This window comes from Sus scrofa, chromosome 1 (assembly GCF_000003025.6).
Source record: "Sus scrofa isolate TJ Tabasco breed Duroc chromosome 1, Sscrofa11.1, whole genome shotgun sequence".
Classification (NCBI taxonomy): domain Eukaryota; kingdom Metazoa; phylum Chordata; class Mammalia; order Artiodactyla; family Suidae; genus Sus; species Sus scrofa.
In genome coordinates, this window is record NC_010443.5 from 55,831,322 (window position 1) to 55,846,651 (window position 15,330).

Consider the following 15,330-nt stretch of genomic DNA (forward strand, 5'->3'; position numbering starts at 1 on the left):
GTTCGATCCCTGGCCTTGCTCAGTGGGTTAAGGATCCGACATTGCTGTGAGCTGTGGTGTAGGTTGCAGATGCTGCTGGGATCCCGAATTGCTGTGGCTCTGCTGTAGGCTGGTGGCTACAGCTCCGATTAGACCCCTAGTCTGGGAAACTCCATATGCCTCCGGAGCGGTCCTAGAAAAGGTAAAAAGACATAAAAAAAAAAAAAAAGAAATAGATGTGAGGCAATGGCATTATTTTCAGTAGCACAGCTTTGATATGTGCTAAATGTGGCCCAGATTCTGGAATTGGGTATCAGAAATTTCAAGAACCATCTCAGTAACTTTATATAGACAACTTAACTTTCTGCTGAAATGTGTTGTTTAAGTTCTGATGTCCCTTTTGTGGTTGGTTTTAGCAGCCCTACAGAGTGTTTTTCCTCAGGCTGAGCTTGGGACATTTCTAACTCTTTCTGAGAAAGACAAAGAACGCCAACTGAAAGAACTCACCATGATTGTTACTGGAATCCGTTTATTTAACCGAGACTGTGGAAAGGGAGGAGAAGGCATTGATGACTGTAGGTATATCATAAGGTTAACTCTGTAAGTTACAAAGGTCTAAAATTGAATTAGCATAGGAAAATAATGCACAACACACCTCTGGTATTCTTAGATTTAAAGTTGGCAGTTTTGACTATACCTTAGATATAGCTACTGTTTATAACGTGTAATAATTTTTCTCATTTTATTGGGGCAACACCCTAAGTGTTATGTACCATGAAGCTAGTACGGGAATGTGAATCAGTAGGAGTTCCCATCATGGCTCAGTGGTTAACGAATCTGACTAGGAACCATGAGGTTGGGTGTTCGATCCCTGGCCTTGCTCAGTGGATTGGGGATCCGGTGTTGCTGTGAGCTGTGGTGTAGGTCGCAGACGCAGCTCGGATCCCGAGTTGCTATGGCTCTGGCGTAGGCCAGCAGCTACAGCTCCAATTGGACCCCTAGCCTGGGAACCTCCATACGCTGTGGGAGCGGCTCAAGAAATGGTAAAAAGACAAAAAAAAAAAAAATCAGTAAAAGGAAGAGAGGGCCTCTGGGAGGACAGCCTCCCCAATTCAATGGGCTTTTGTGTTCTTTACTCCAAGTCAGATAACCAAAAGGGAATAAAATTCAGTGATTTAAAAAAATTAAAATCACCTTGAAAAGACAACCATTGCTGATGTGGTTCATGGAATCAAATGGTCCAAGAAGAGGTATTAGAAAGTCTATCAATTCAGGAGCACCTACTATGAATATTTAATAGATTCATTATCTATAAGCTTGAAAGTACTCACTGAAATACTTGCTCAAGGAGCTACCAGTAGAAGTAACTTCCTTATGAATTGGTCGTCCCACTGAGAAGGTGTTAGTGTCTTTTACCAGATTGCTGGTCTAGCACAAGAAGTTAATTTTTATTGCAATTTAAAAACTATTCTAAAAAGTCAATCCCCCTCTTCATAAAATTCCCTGTCTCTCTAGATGATTCTCTTATTTTTCAGTATCCCAGTGAGTTTCCTAAGTGGTATACTTTTCTTTTTTACAAATAGTTTAGAAGATATACAGGAGGAGAGATAAAGTGGCTTTTCTAGAGGCACGTGGTTTAATAGCACATAAGACCAAAGCCTGTCTGTTCTTTAGATTCTTTTATATTTTAGTGGCAAAAGCTGATCTGTTATAACTTCTGGTTAATAATCTGGCAATGGCTGTTTTTTGGATAGGTTTTTCTTTCTGGATGCTTTACTTCCTGGTGTAGGACCCATGAAGTATATGCCTTATTATTAGTCATTTTGTTAAGGGAAAAAAAACTGACTTCATGTTTCAATGTGATCACTTTCTAGGCTTTTTCTTCTGAACTCTTTTTAGATTTCCTCATGCCTCTCTTATTATACCTTTTGAACCAGTGCCAGCTATTCTACAGGAAGCCATCCCAGCCACCACACAGCATATTGATTCCCAACTCCAGGTGGTCCAGGACCAGGCATACCGCTACACAGCCATCCTCGAGAAAGTGGTAAAAAACCCACTGTTGAGTCAAGAGCTTCAGCCCTATATGTTAAAAGAAGCCCTGTATAACTTGCGACAATATGAGATCTTCCTTCAGATCATTTTGGTGAGCTCATGTCACAAAGGCTGGTCTTTTCCATAGAATGAGACTTCTTTATATGTTGTAAGTCTCAAACCAAAGCTAGAACCTGGTCATTGACAAAGAAGGCAACCTTAATAACCACTCAGTTGACATTGCATCTGTAGGGGCAAAACTAAAATAGAAATGGGAAAGTTGGATGTTGACTTTAACGAAAATGTGTTGGAGGGGAGTTCCCGTCGTGGCACAGCGGTTAACGAATCCGACTAGGAGCCATGAGGTTGCGGGTTCAATCCCTGCCCTTGCTCAGTGGGTTCAGGATCCGGCGTTGCCGTGGGCTGTGGTGTAGGTTGCAGACATGGCTCGGATCCCGCGTTGCTGTGGCTCTGGCGTAGACCGGGGGCTACAGTTCCGATTAGACCCCTAGCCTGGGAACCTCCATATGCCTTGGGAGTGGCCCAAAGAAATAGCAAAAAGACAAAAAAAAAAAAAAAAAAAAAAAAGAAAAGAAAATGTGTTGGAGGAATGGATTTTATTTTATTATTATTTTAAAAATTTATTTTATTGAAATATAGTTGATTTATAGTTTGTTAATTTCTGCTGTACAGTAAAGGGATTCAGTTATACACATATATACATTCTTTTTCATATTCCTTTCCATTATGGTTTATCACAGGACATTAAATATAGTTCCCTCTGGGAGTTCCCGTCATGGCGCAGTCGTTAACGAATCCGACTGGAAACCATGAGGTTGCAGGTTTGATCCCTGGCCTCGCTCAGTAGGTTAAGGATCCGGCGTTGCCGTGAGCTGTGGTGTAGGTTGCAGACGCGGCTCAGATCTTGTGTTGCTGTGGCTCTGGCGTGGGCTGGTGGCTACAGCTCTGATTAGACCCCTAGCCTGGGAACCTCCATATGCCGCGGAGCAGCCCAAGAAATGTCAAAAAAGACCAAATATATATATATATATATCCCTCTGTTATACAGTAGGACCTTGTTGTTTAGGCATTCTTTATATAATAGTTTGCCTCTGCTAACCCCAAACTCCCAGTCTATCCCTTTTCCTACCTCCTCCCCCTTGGTAACCACAAGTCTGCTCTCTATGTCTATGAGTCTGTTTCTTTTTCATAGATGTTTATTTGTGTTATATTTTAGATTCCACATATAAGTGATATCATACGATATTTATATTTCTCCGTCTGACTTAATTCACTTAGTATGATAATCTCTAGGTCCATCCATGTTAGCATCATTTTGTTCTTTTCATGGCTGAGTAGTATTCCATTGTGTATATGTACCACATCTTCTTCTTTTAATTAATTAATTTATTTTTTTTATTTTAGGGCCTCACCTGCAGCTTATGGAGGTCCCCAGGCTAGGGGTCAAATCAGAGCTATAGCCACTCGCCTATGCCACAGCCACAGCAGTGCCAGATCTGAGTCACGTCTGCGACCTATACCACAGCTCACGGCAATGCCAGATCCTTAACACACTGAGCAAGGCCAGAGATTGAACCTGCGTTCTCATGGATGCCAGTCATATTCATCTCCACTGAGCCACAGTGGGAACTCCTCCCTAAGCATTTTTGACTGCATTGTGAAAAGGAAATTTTAAGTGACTTCATTCTTTTTTTTCTTCCAACAATCTCATTAGAAATATCTTGTGTTTGGAGTTCCCATCGTGGCACAGTGGTTAACGAATCTGACTAGGAACCAGGAGGTTGTGGGTTTGATTCCTGGCCTTGCTAAGTGGGTTGGGGATCCAGTGTTGTGTGAGCTGTGGTGTAGGTCGCAGACTCGGCTCGGGTCCCGAGTTGCTGTGGCTGTGGTGTAGGCCAGTGGCTACAGCTCTGATTAGACCCGTAGCCTGGGAATCTCCATATGCTGCAGGAGCGGCCCTAGAAAAGGCAAAAAGACCAAAAAAAAAAGAAAAAAATATCTTGTGTTAGGATACTGTCAAGTTTGACTTGTGGTGGCAGATACAACTTTTTCAACATGTGAATTTTATCATTAGTAACAGACAGTCTTGTTTTTCTGGGAGTTCCTGTTGTGGCTCAGCAGAAACGAACCAGACTAATATTCATGAGGATGTGGGTTTGATCCTTGGCTTTGCTTAGTGGGTTAAGGATCCAGTGTTGCCATGAGCTGTGGTGTAGGTCGCAGACACGACTCAGATCCTGCATTGCTGTGGCTCAGGCCAGCAGCTGTAGCTCCAATAGGACATCTAGCCTGGGAATTTCCACGTGCCGCAAATATGGCCCTAAAAAGCAAAAAAAAAAAAAAAAAAAAAAAAACCAAAAAACAAGAGATTCATCCATTTAACATATATTTCTGGGGCACCATCTATATGCCAGTACTGTTCTTGGTGTTGGAGGTACCACAAAGAGCAGAATCTCTGCTCTCATTGAGTTTACCTTCAGGGGATGTGGGGAGCAGATAGGGCTTAAAACGTACAATTTTTGTAGTAAAATTATAAAACTTTTAATGCAAATTATTCTATCTTCACAGTCAGATATAATTACTTGTGCTCAAGAAGTGGAAATGATGATAAAGCAGTTAGGAGCCCAACTCGAACAATTAAAAATGACTGTAAAATCAAAGACGGCTGTTCCAACATCGCAAGTTTTTGTAAGTGTTTGCATCAACTTTGACCTTGTTTAAAGAAGGATAAGCTTTTAAGTCCTATGAAACTGAATCAGAAGCAGTTAAATTTAATTTATTTAATTTAATAAATTATTTTTAATTACTAAAGTATTTAAATACTAAAAATATAATATTAGTTTTATACAAGTTGATCCTTTTCTTTATGGCAGTTTTGTAGTAATAATCATAAAACCAGGATGTTACAAGTTGAATGAGTGGATTCTCTCAGTAGGTAATTGCTACTCGACAAAGTGCAGATATATATTAGAATAAGCATAATATCAGTGTTATCTGTGACCACAAAAATAATCCATAGTTCAGTGTTGAAAGCATGTTCATAGTAGTTGGTTAGAAATTGCCTTCTGCTTGGGGTTCCCATTGTGGTGCAGGGGAAATGAATCCGACTAGTATCCAAGAGGATCCAGGTTCAATCCTTGGCATCGCTCAGTGGGTCAGGGATCCAGCGTTGCCGTGAGCTGTGGTGTAATAGCAGATGTGGCTGGGATCCCTCCTTGTTGTGGCTGTGGTGTAGGCCTGGGAACTTCCATGTGCCTCGGGCATGGCCCTAAAAAGCAAAAAAAAAAAAAAAAAAAAAAAAAGAGAGAGAGAGAGAGAGAGAAATTGCCTTCAGCAAGGAGGTGATGTAATTTGTGACCTTTCTGAAAAGTCAGATAATAATCACCTTGTTTACCAAACCTGCACCTTTTCTGACTTTTTGATTATCTGCATCACCTACGGGCAAATCTGGGAGCCCCCCCAAAGTACAAGATGCACAAGCAGTATTTTATAGAGCATTTTGATTCTCTGATGATTTTATGTAATCATTCCCAATACTTTATTTTAAAATTCAAGGAACAAAAGGCTAAGTTGTTTCACTTACAAATAGGACCTTATTCATTTTTTATTTGTTGTATAAGTCAATGACTTTTAATGTGAAGAAAAAATACACTCACTGACAAAATCTTTAACTTGCAGCTCACAGGAAATGCCCCAAGGTATATCCCTAGACTTTCCAGGTTCTTTTGAATCATAATTGAGCTAGATAAATCTAATTATCATGAGTCATATTTAGCTTTTTTGAAAAAAAGAAGATATTTTTCCCTAGACCTGTTGAGGTGAAGTGTCCATAAATGTTTCTTGGGTGATCCCAAGTGTTTGGCTCTTTTGCATAAACTTACTTACTGACAATTACACAAGAAAAAAAAAAAGGTTTTGAAATACAATTTTATTTTCCCATAATTTATGAGTCCAGTTTCTACTGAGATTTTATTGTCTAACTTCATGAGACTTTGACTTGTCTTATGGGAGACTTAATCTCTTTACAAACAAACTTTGTATTTATTTTAAAGGGTAGAGTGATTTGTAATTTTGCTAAACAGTGACATTTTGAACATTTTTGTCTCTTCCTCAGCCCATCTTCATTGCCCTTTCCAATCTGTGGACTAGCTTCCAGGATGAAACTGTTTTGATTAGTGTCCTCAGTAATTTAACTACTCATCTCGAGCCATTTCTGGGTGCTCATGAATTATTCTTTCCTGAAAAAGTAATGCAAGATCTTCTTGACCGAGTGGCTGTGAAAACTGATGTGTGTAGAATCAAAGAACACATGGGTAACAGAAAGCATTCTTTTTCCTCTTAAATATACCCCTAGAATAAAGTCACTCTTTTGTTTTAAAAATTTCAGGTTCTATCTTTCTGATAAAGTTTTTTTTTAATGATACCTGCTGTGAGATTTTAATATTATCTTTTTTGGGAGGGGCACTCCTGAGGCCTCCAGGAGTTCCCAGGCCAGGGATTGAACCTGTGCCTCATCAATGACCTGAACATGGCCATGCCGGATCCTTAACCTGCTGAGCCACCAGGGAACTCCCTGAACATCTTTCTTGATTATAAGTCTATTGATGTTATAGAAAATGTGGAAAACAGAAAATATATAAACAGAATATTTTGCTCTCCAGCAGTAACTATTCCTGATCTTATTGCTAGTGTTTTGGTTAACAATGATTTTCTGTGCTTCTGGGTTTCTATCATAATCTTAGTGATTTTATTATTGGTTTGTAGTAGAAAAGGACATTAATCCATGCTATATTTGTTGCAAATGAATCTCCATTTCTTTGAAATGCCATTTGCCATATATCTACTCCAGATTCAGGTTGAAATTTATAAATCAATAAATGTTATCCTTGTAAAACTGAGCTTTTTTTTAGGCCCTTTAAGAGATTTATTGATTTCTTTTTGGGTCCTTTCTGTCTTAGTTAAAGACAACTGAAAATTCATGAGAAGGGGTTCCCGACGTGGCTCAGTGGTTAATGAATCTGACTAGGAGCCATGAGGTTGTGGGTTCAATCCCTAGCTTTGCTCAGTGAGTTAAGGATCCGGCCTTGCCGGTTGCTATGCCTCTGGTGTAGGCCGGTGGCTACAGCTCCGATTCGACCCCTAGCCTGGGAACCTCCATATGCCAAGGGAGTGGCCCTAGAAAAGGCAAAAAGACAAAAAATAAAAAATAAAAAAATTCATGAGAAATGCCAAAATAGAGTCTGGGATTTGAATTATTATCTAAAAAGAAAGTTTTCCAAGAAAGTGAAATTAGATAATTTACTCTCTAAAGTTCCTTTTCAAATTCTATTTTTGTAGAAGTGAAAAGTAAAAACCTAATGGTGATTTTCACTTGAAAATTACTGGAATACATAAAATCTGAAAACAAAATCACAGACACTCAAAAATGTCCTTCCAACTCATTTCATTTTGTTAAAACAGCAAATCTATGCAAGTGCTAAATGAAATTGAAAACTTAAAGTCACTTCAACAGTAGACACTAAACTCAACCATATTGGCAAGACATGTCATTACCTACTATAAGTCAAAACCTTTTGTTCACTAGAATGCAGTTTATCAAGTTATTGCCCCAAGGGAATTGGGAGACCCAGTGTTCTTCTGAGAGAATTGAATTCACAACTGCCACTTTTCATTACTAATTGAGGTGTTCAGGCATATTAGGAAAAAAGAAGGAAGAAGCGATCTTTTCTCTAAAGTATGCATTTTCTTTTAGTTGTAGCCACAGGGTCATTTGTGGTGTCTGTCACTTGGATATAGAGCCAGGCACAGAAGTGTAGGTAGGCTTGCAAAATCTAAGAACTTCAGGGATCAGTGTTTTATAAATACATGTTTTTATTTGTGTAAAAATAGTTAGCAACACTAGGAAAACTTAAATGTGTGAAGAACAAAAATGGTACACCCTGTTATCAAACTTAAGTCACTAAGAGATGTCTCCTTGACTCTTTCTGCTTACACCATTCTTAGCTGTTTCCAGAACAAGTCCTAGTATACAAGCGTCATATTGAAAGTATTTTGCTACCTCACATGTTATCAAGAGCTACACTATCTTGAATGAAGTTGCTTTTTTTTTTTTTTTGCCTTTTCTAGGGCCACTCCCTTGGCATATGGAGGATCCCAGGCTAGGGGTCCAATCGGAGTTGTAGCCGCCAGCCTGCACCAGAGCCACAGCAACACGGGATCCGAGCCGTGTCTGCAACCTACACCACAGCTCACGGCAACGCCCGATCCTTAACCCACTGAACGAGGCCAGGGATCGAACCCGAAACCTCATGGTTCCTAGTTGGATTCGTTAACCACTGCGCCACAACGGGAACTTCTTGGATGGTGTTGCTTTATTGCTGTTTAGTTACAAAGCAACCAGTCTCTTCTGCTCATTTCTTGGGTGCTTTACTGTTTCCACTGAATAAGATTTTTTCTTGTCCTCCTCTGTCATTTTAGAAGATAGAGTAAATCCAGCGGATTTCAGAAACCTGGAATGGCTTTTCCCAGAAACAACAGCCAATTTCGATAAATTGTTAATTCAGTATCGGGGGTTTTGTGGCTACACAATTGCTGCAACAGATGGTCTTCTCCTTCCAGGTACATCATTGGAAGTAATACTCTTCTTTCTCTAGTTTTTTCTTTAAATAAAGTACCATCATTGTCACTCCCTTACGCTGTGAAATGTCAAGGACTCTGATGGTGAGATAGGAAAGGTGCTACAAAGATCATCCAAACAAAGTACTTATCTTTGATTGCTTGCAGTATAACCTGATAGGCTGACATAAACAAGAAATTATAATACAAGTGATAAGTGATGGAATGTGTATATCATGAAATACGGATTCTGCAGTATCATAAAAGGGGGATGACTTATATGTCAGTGAAGGATTCCATGTGTTACTTGGCATTCCTAAAATGTATCCTCTCCCTAAGTAATTGCTTGAAAGAGCAACACTAGTTTAGCTGATATATTTATTAAAAAATATTCTTTGTCACTTTATGGTTATATTCCCTTGACATAGATCAGGATTTCTGTATAAATCACAACCCTCTAAGGAAATGGCCGATATTTTATCAGGTAAAATTTCTTTGGGGTGTATATATTACTGGAGTTTCTCCAAAATAAAGATAAATCAGAAACTAAGATGAAATCAATTATTATCCAAAAAGTGCTGTGTGAATTCGGAATAGAATTATTTACAGAGAATTATTGGGATTGTGTGTATATGGGCTAGAGAACATATGCATTGACTCCTTTTTTTTATGATAGTAGATTTTTTTCATTATGGGCGTAATAAAAGATTTCCTCAAGAGAGCAGTATTCTGTGGTCCCATGTGGGTCACTGATCTGAGGCAGAAAACAAGGGCCATGAAGCAGTACAAAGCAACGGAATGTGTTGCTGCCTTTTTCTCTTTTCTCCTTCCCTTCCCTTTCCCTCCCTCCCCTCCCCATCTCTCCCCCACCCCTTTCTTTCTTCACAAATAAGAAGGGAAAGTTCTTAGGAGACATGCAAACACAGAGAAACGTGGATGAGGAGTGATGACAGAGCCAGCCTGATGTGATTGGAAAAGCTATGGCCCAGGACTGGGAAAGCCTAGTTTCTGAGTATCTTTCAGCAAATCTCGTGCCCTCTGTGGACCTCAGTATCCCCATCAGGAAAAGGAGAAAGACGAACTAGGAGGTCTGTCTGGTCCCTTCCAGCTCCCACCAGCTATGATTCTAAGGGAGGGGGAGAAAGAGAAAAGTAGAAGGACTCGTGGAGCTTTGGGTTTTAGGATCCTCTCTGAATAAGCTATTCTGGAGACTTTTTTTTTAAATTTGATTTTACTGGAGTATGGTTGATTTACATTGTTGTATTAATTTCAGGTGTATAGCAAAGTGAATCAGTCATATATATAAATGTACCCATTCTTTTTTCCCATATAGGTTATTGCAAACTATTGAGTAGATTTTCCTGTGCTATATATAGGCTCTTGTTAATCATCTATTTCATACAGTAGTGTGTATATGTTATTCCCACTTTCCCAATTCTTCTTTCCCCACAGCAGTTTCACCTATGGTAATCACAAGATTGATTTTTGAAATCTGGTTTTTGAAATCAGTTTGCTTCTGGGGTTTTTTTCTTGTTTTGTTTTTTTTGTTTTTTGTTTTTGTCTTTTTAGGGCCTCCCTCGAGGCAGGTGGAAGATCCCAAACTAGGGGTCTAATGGGAGCTGTAGCTGCTGGCCTACACCACAGCCACAACAGGATCTGAGCTGCACCTGCAACCTACGCCACAGCTCATGGCAACGCCAGATCCTTAGCCCACCGAGAAAGGCCAGGGATCAAACCCTTATCCTCATGGATACTAGTCAGGTTTGTTAACTGCTGAGCCACTACTGGAACTTATGTTTTTTAAATAAGTTATTTTGGGGAGTTCCCATCATGGCTCAGTGGTAACAAACCTGGCAAATATCCATGAGGACAAGGGTTTGATCCCTGGCCTCGCTCAGTAGGTTAAGGATCCAGCATTGCTGTGGCTCTGGTGTAGGCCAGCAGCCTACAGCTCCCATTAGACCCCTAGCCTGGGAACTTCCATATGCTGTGGGTGTGGCCCTAAAAAGACCAAAAAAAAAAAGTTCTTTTGTATCATTTTTATTAGATTCCACATATAGGTGATATCATATGATATTTGTCTTTCTCTGTCTTACTTCACTTTAGATCTGCGTACTGCATGATTTCTATTTCCTGTGTTATTTTCTGGGCAGCAGCCAGCTGCACTGCCTCAGAGGAATTCTGTAGGAGCCCCTCCTCTTGGGGACTACAGACCACAGGGCTTACCTGGGCCTACCAGTCAGGGGCCTTTTCTGATGACGTTGCTCCAGCCCTACTGACCTTGCTGTTCTCGAACATTCCAAGACCATTTTCACCTTAGAGCTTTTGCACTTGCTCTTCTCTCTAGTTGGACAGCTCTGTCCCCCAATAGCTACACACCTTGCTCCTTCGTTTTACTCAGCCTTCTCTGATCACCCAATTTAAAATGTCATTTTCAGAATTCCCGTCGTGGCTCAGTGGTTAACGAATCCAACTAGGAACCGTGAGGTTGCGGGTTCGATCCCTGGCCTTGCTCAGTGGGTTAAGGATCTGGCGTTGCCGTGAGCTGTGATGTAGGTCACAGACGTGGCTTGGGTCCCACGCTGCTGTGGCTGTGGCATAGGTGGGTGGCTACAGCTCCGATTCCACCCCTAGCCTGGGAACCTCCATATGCCATGCATGTGGCCCTAGAAAAAAGACAAAAAATAAAAATAAAATGTCATTTTCACCCTCCTTCCTTGTACCATGTGTTTAACCTGTTTTGTTTTTTTGTTTTCTGTAGCACTGATTACTCTCTGGCCTATGGTATATTTACTAATTTGTTTTCTTCTATATCCTCAGTGCCAAGACCAAGGGCAAGAAATATTTGTTATATAAATGAAAGAATAAATAAGACAGTGTTACTGCTTCCTATATAATTCTCACAATCTATGTGTATATTTAATAATCCATGTTTTACATGGGAAAGACTTTCTAACATGCAAATTTACATTTTGGAAATGATGTCTCATTTTTATAGTTCTGACAGGATTACTTTTAAAACAATGTTAGTTAAGTTTAAGAAGATTTGAAAAACCTGCCATTTACTGAGTGGCTTCTCATAAAAGATTTTTTAAACAACTTATATCTGGATAGTGAAATATTCTTAGATAAAATTTAATTTAAAAATTTAAAATATTTAAATATATAAAATCAATTTAATTTGAACTTTATATAAAATATAATTTAGCAAAATGTATAATTTCAGATTGCTAGTTGTAATACTTCAGCTGAATAAAAACATAAGTGATAAAAACGGAGTGTATAGGAAATGGTTCTATGGGTGTATTACAAACATAGAGTCACTTAACATTTCACACTTAATTCCTTTTCTCAATTTTCAGGAAATCCAGCAATTGGAATTTTGAAATATAAAGAAAAGTATTACACTTTCAATACCAGAGATGCTGCATATTCGTTTGCAGAAAATCCTGAAAATTATATTGATTCAATTACAGAAAAAGCCAAAAAAAATGCAGAATTGATTCAACTACTAGAACTTCATCAACAGTTTGAAACCCTTATTCCATATTCTCAGGTAAGGAGGGTTGGCATTTTAAGAATTTATAACATTCTAAAGTATAGTTAATAAGGTGTTCCTGTCGTGGCTCAGTGGTTAACAAATCGGAGTAGGAACCACGAGGTTTCGAGTTCGATCCCTGACCTCACTCAGTGGGTTAAGGATCTGGCGTTGCCGTGAGCTGTGGTGTAGGTCGCAGACTCGGCTTGGATCCCACCTTGCTGTGGCTCTGACATAGGCTGGCAGCTACAGCTCCAATTAGACCCCTAAGCTTGGGAACCTCCATATGCTGCGGGAGTGGCTCCAGAAAAGGCAAAAAGACAAAATAAATAAATAAATAAATAAAGTACAGTTAATAAAATGTTACATTTTGCTGTAGACTGGTTCCCACATTCAGGTAGAGTCAGGGTCAGATGGGGACCATTCCAGGTTATCTGAAAGGCGTTCATATCTGAAGAAGAAAACCAAGGAAGTCCACAAAGAATGAGTGAAAACAAGATAAGGAATCAAATTGATGAATCAGGCTAGAAAAACCTGAAAGAGAAAGACTACATTTAGATAAATCACTGAATACAGTATTTCCTTATCTAAAATTGAAGGAACTCAGCACAAATAACATGGTCACTTACAGAGTTGTAAAATCATTTAACAGGTTTAAATTGCACCAGTCTGAAAAGTGCAAAGTGGATCTGAAGGTGTGTTTGAGTGTTGGCACCTATTTGTTAATTCATTCAATAGACATTTACTGAGCTGTTTACTGTGTGCTAGGCACGATTCTTGGCACAGTCAACAAGACAGGTGATAGTCTCTGCCTCTTTGGGGCTCACGTTCTACTCCTGTGTATTCTTGTTTTCTTCCTCTTTGTCTTTCATTTTTCACTGTTCACCTTTTGATCGCTCTGTCATCCTGTCTCTTGCTCAATTTCCCTCTTTTAAACTCACTAAAATAAAACCCTGAAACACATGGTTCATGGATGGTCTGTGTTTATTATATTTGCCAATACTGAGACAGTGAAGCAGGTGGGTTTGGGTACAACTGACTGGGTCAGCAGGGATCCCAGCAGTGACTGGTAAGGGGACGGTTGGGCTAGTGACAGGCAGAGTCTGAACATTTGGGTGCAGGGGTCAGCTAAGGACAAAGTGGTTGGAAGTTGTAGCATTGCTGTTCTGACACCAGGCTGCCAGTCTGTCAATGTGACCTCCAGCCTCCAGCCATCCTTTTGGATGATGCAGTTCTGCAGAACATTCGGCCTTTCTCCTGTTGTGGAGTGAGACTGGACTTGGCTGTTCAGTATCCTTCTGTCTGTGGGCCAAACAATAGTCCTACAATTTTGGCTCCACTGGGAGGTTACTCCCAAAATGATGGGATCAGTTTAGCTCCGGTCTCATGGGGCTTGTCACTGACCCTGCTAGCACTTACTTTTACTCCGGTTTATCATTTTTGCCAACATGATGAATTTCAGACGGAATCACTCTCACTGTTTTATTGTACATTTTTCTGATAGTGAGGTTCAGCCTTTCTTCTTACATCTATTATCCATTTCAGGTTTCCTTTTCTGTGCATCGACTCTTCATTACCTTTGCCATTTATTTTTTTTATACTGTTCTTTCTGTCTTTAACTTGTTGGTAGGCAGGAGCTCCTTGTCTATTATAAGTATTAATTCTTTTTTATCTTTTATTTATTTATTTAGTTTTTTAGGACCGTAGGTGCAGCATATGGAAGTTCCCAGGCTAGGGGTTGAATAGGAGCTACAGCCACCGGTCTACACCACAGCCACGGCACCACAGGATCTGAGCCACGTCTGCGACCTACACCACAGCCCACTGTAATGCTGGATCCTTAACCCACTGAGAAGGTGCAGGGATTGAACCTACATCCTCATGGATACTAGTTGGATTCATTTCTGCTGAGCCACAACAGGAACTCCTATTAATTCTTTACCAGTGTTAAAAGTTGCAGTGTCTTTGCCCAGTCTTTCCGCTCTCTGTTAGCTTTGTTGGTTGAGCCCTCCATTGAAAGCACAGCTTGAATTTTGATGTAGTCATATCTAGGTTGTGCTTTTTGAAGTTTTGTTTTAGAAATCCTTTACTGTCCTAAGGTTATTATTTTACATTTTTTCCTGTTTTAGTTAGTTAAGTAATTAATTGGCTGTGCCCACAGCATGCAGAAGTTCCCTGGCCAGTAATCCAGCCTGTATCACAGCAGCGACCTGAGCCACACCAGTGACAGTGCCAGATCCTTAACCCCCTGAGCCACTAGGGAACACTGTCTCCTGCTTTAATTTATCATTCACATTTAATTTAATTTCTCATTTAGGCCTTTAGTCCATTTGGAGATAATAAAGAATACTAATTTTATTTTTCTTCATGTAGTGAGCCAGTTTTCCTAATATCCTTTACTAATAATGTATGGTTGTCCCACTAAATATGATGCCCCTTTTATTGTGTTAATATTTTTCACCTGAAATAGGTTTTTCTCTAGGCCCTTGCTTCAATTCCACTGGCTTAGTTGTCTATCTCTATGCTGACACTATACTGTTTTAATTACTATTGTTTTATAATATATTTTATTTAATATATAAAATATAAAAAACATAAACAATATTTTAATATTATAATATTTAATTTAATAATATAATAAAATATAAAATATAATATCTATAACATAGTTTATATTATGCTTTTATAATAAAATATCTGTAATATTTAATATTATTGAATATAATATTTGATAATGTTTATAAAATATAAAGTGTATAAAATATAATATATTTTACTTAATATATATTTCATTTAATATATTTTATTTAATATATATCTTATTATCTGATAGGGTAAGACTTTCCCTTGGCCTTTTTATTTTTTCAAAATTGCCATGCATGGATCTTTATATGTCCATGTTAATTTCCTACTGAATTTCCTACTGAATTTGCCAACATCTTCTTTAGATTTTAATTGACTTGTATTAAAGTAATAAAATAATTTGGGAATTTATATATTTATTATATGGGGTTGTCCTATTCATAAAATTACTATTTGCCTAGTTTTTTTAACCATTAGTAGTTTTAATAATGATGCCTTAGGAGTTCCTGTTGTGATTCAGCAGGTTAACAGTGTGACTAGTATCCATGGGGATGAGAGTC

At 39.0% G+C, this 15,330-nt stretch overlaps 1 protein-coding gene across 3 annotated transcripts in view; it reads left to right on the forward strand.

Moving 5' to 3' along the window:
- Positions 1–15,330, forward strand: part of CFAP206 (cilia and flagella associated protein 206) — a 32,693-nt gene that overhangs the window by 9,811 nt on the left and 7,552 nt on the right. For all 3 annotated transcript variants that reach the window (XM_005659280.3, XM_005659281.3, XM_021089775.1), the window contains 6 exons: positions 396–554; positions 1,917–2,125; positions 4,603–4,722; positions 6,149–6,347; positions 8,512–8,652; positions 12,012–12,205. In XM_005659280.3, coding sequence (XP_005659337.1) covers positions 396–554; positions 1,917–2,125; positions 4,603–4,722; positions 6,149–6,347; positions 8,512–8,652; positions 12,012–12,205 — 1,022 coding nt within the window. The remainder of the gene's footprint in view (positions 1–395; positions 555–1,916; positions 2,126–4,602; positions 4,723–6,148; positions 6,348–8,511; positions 8,653–12,011; positions 12,206–15,330) is intronic.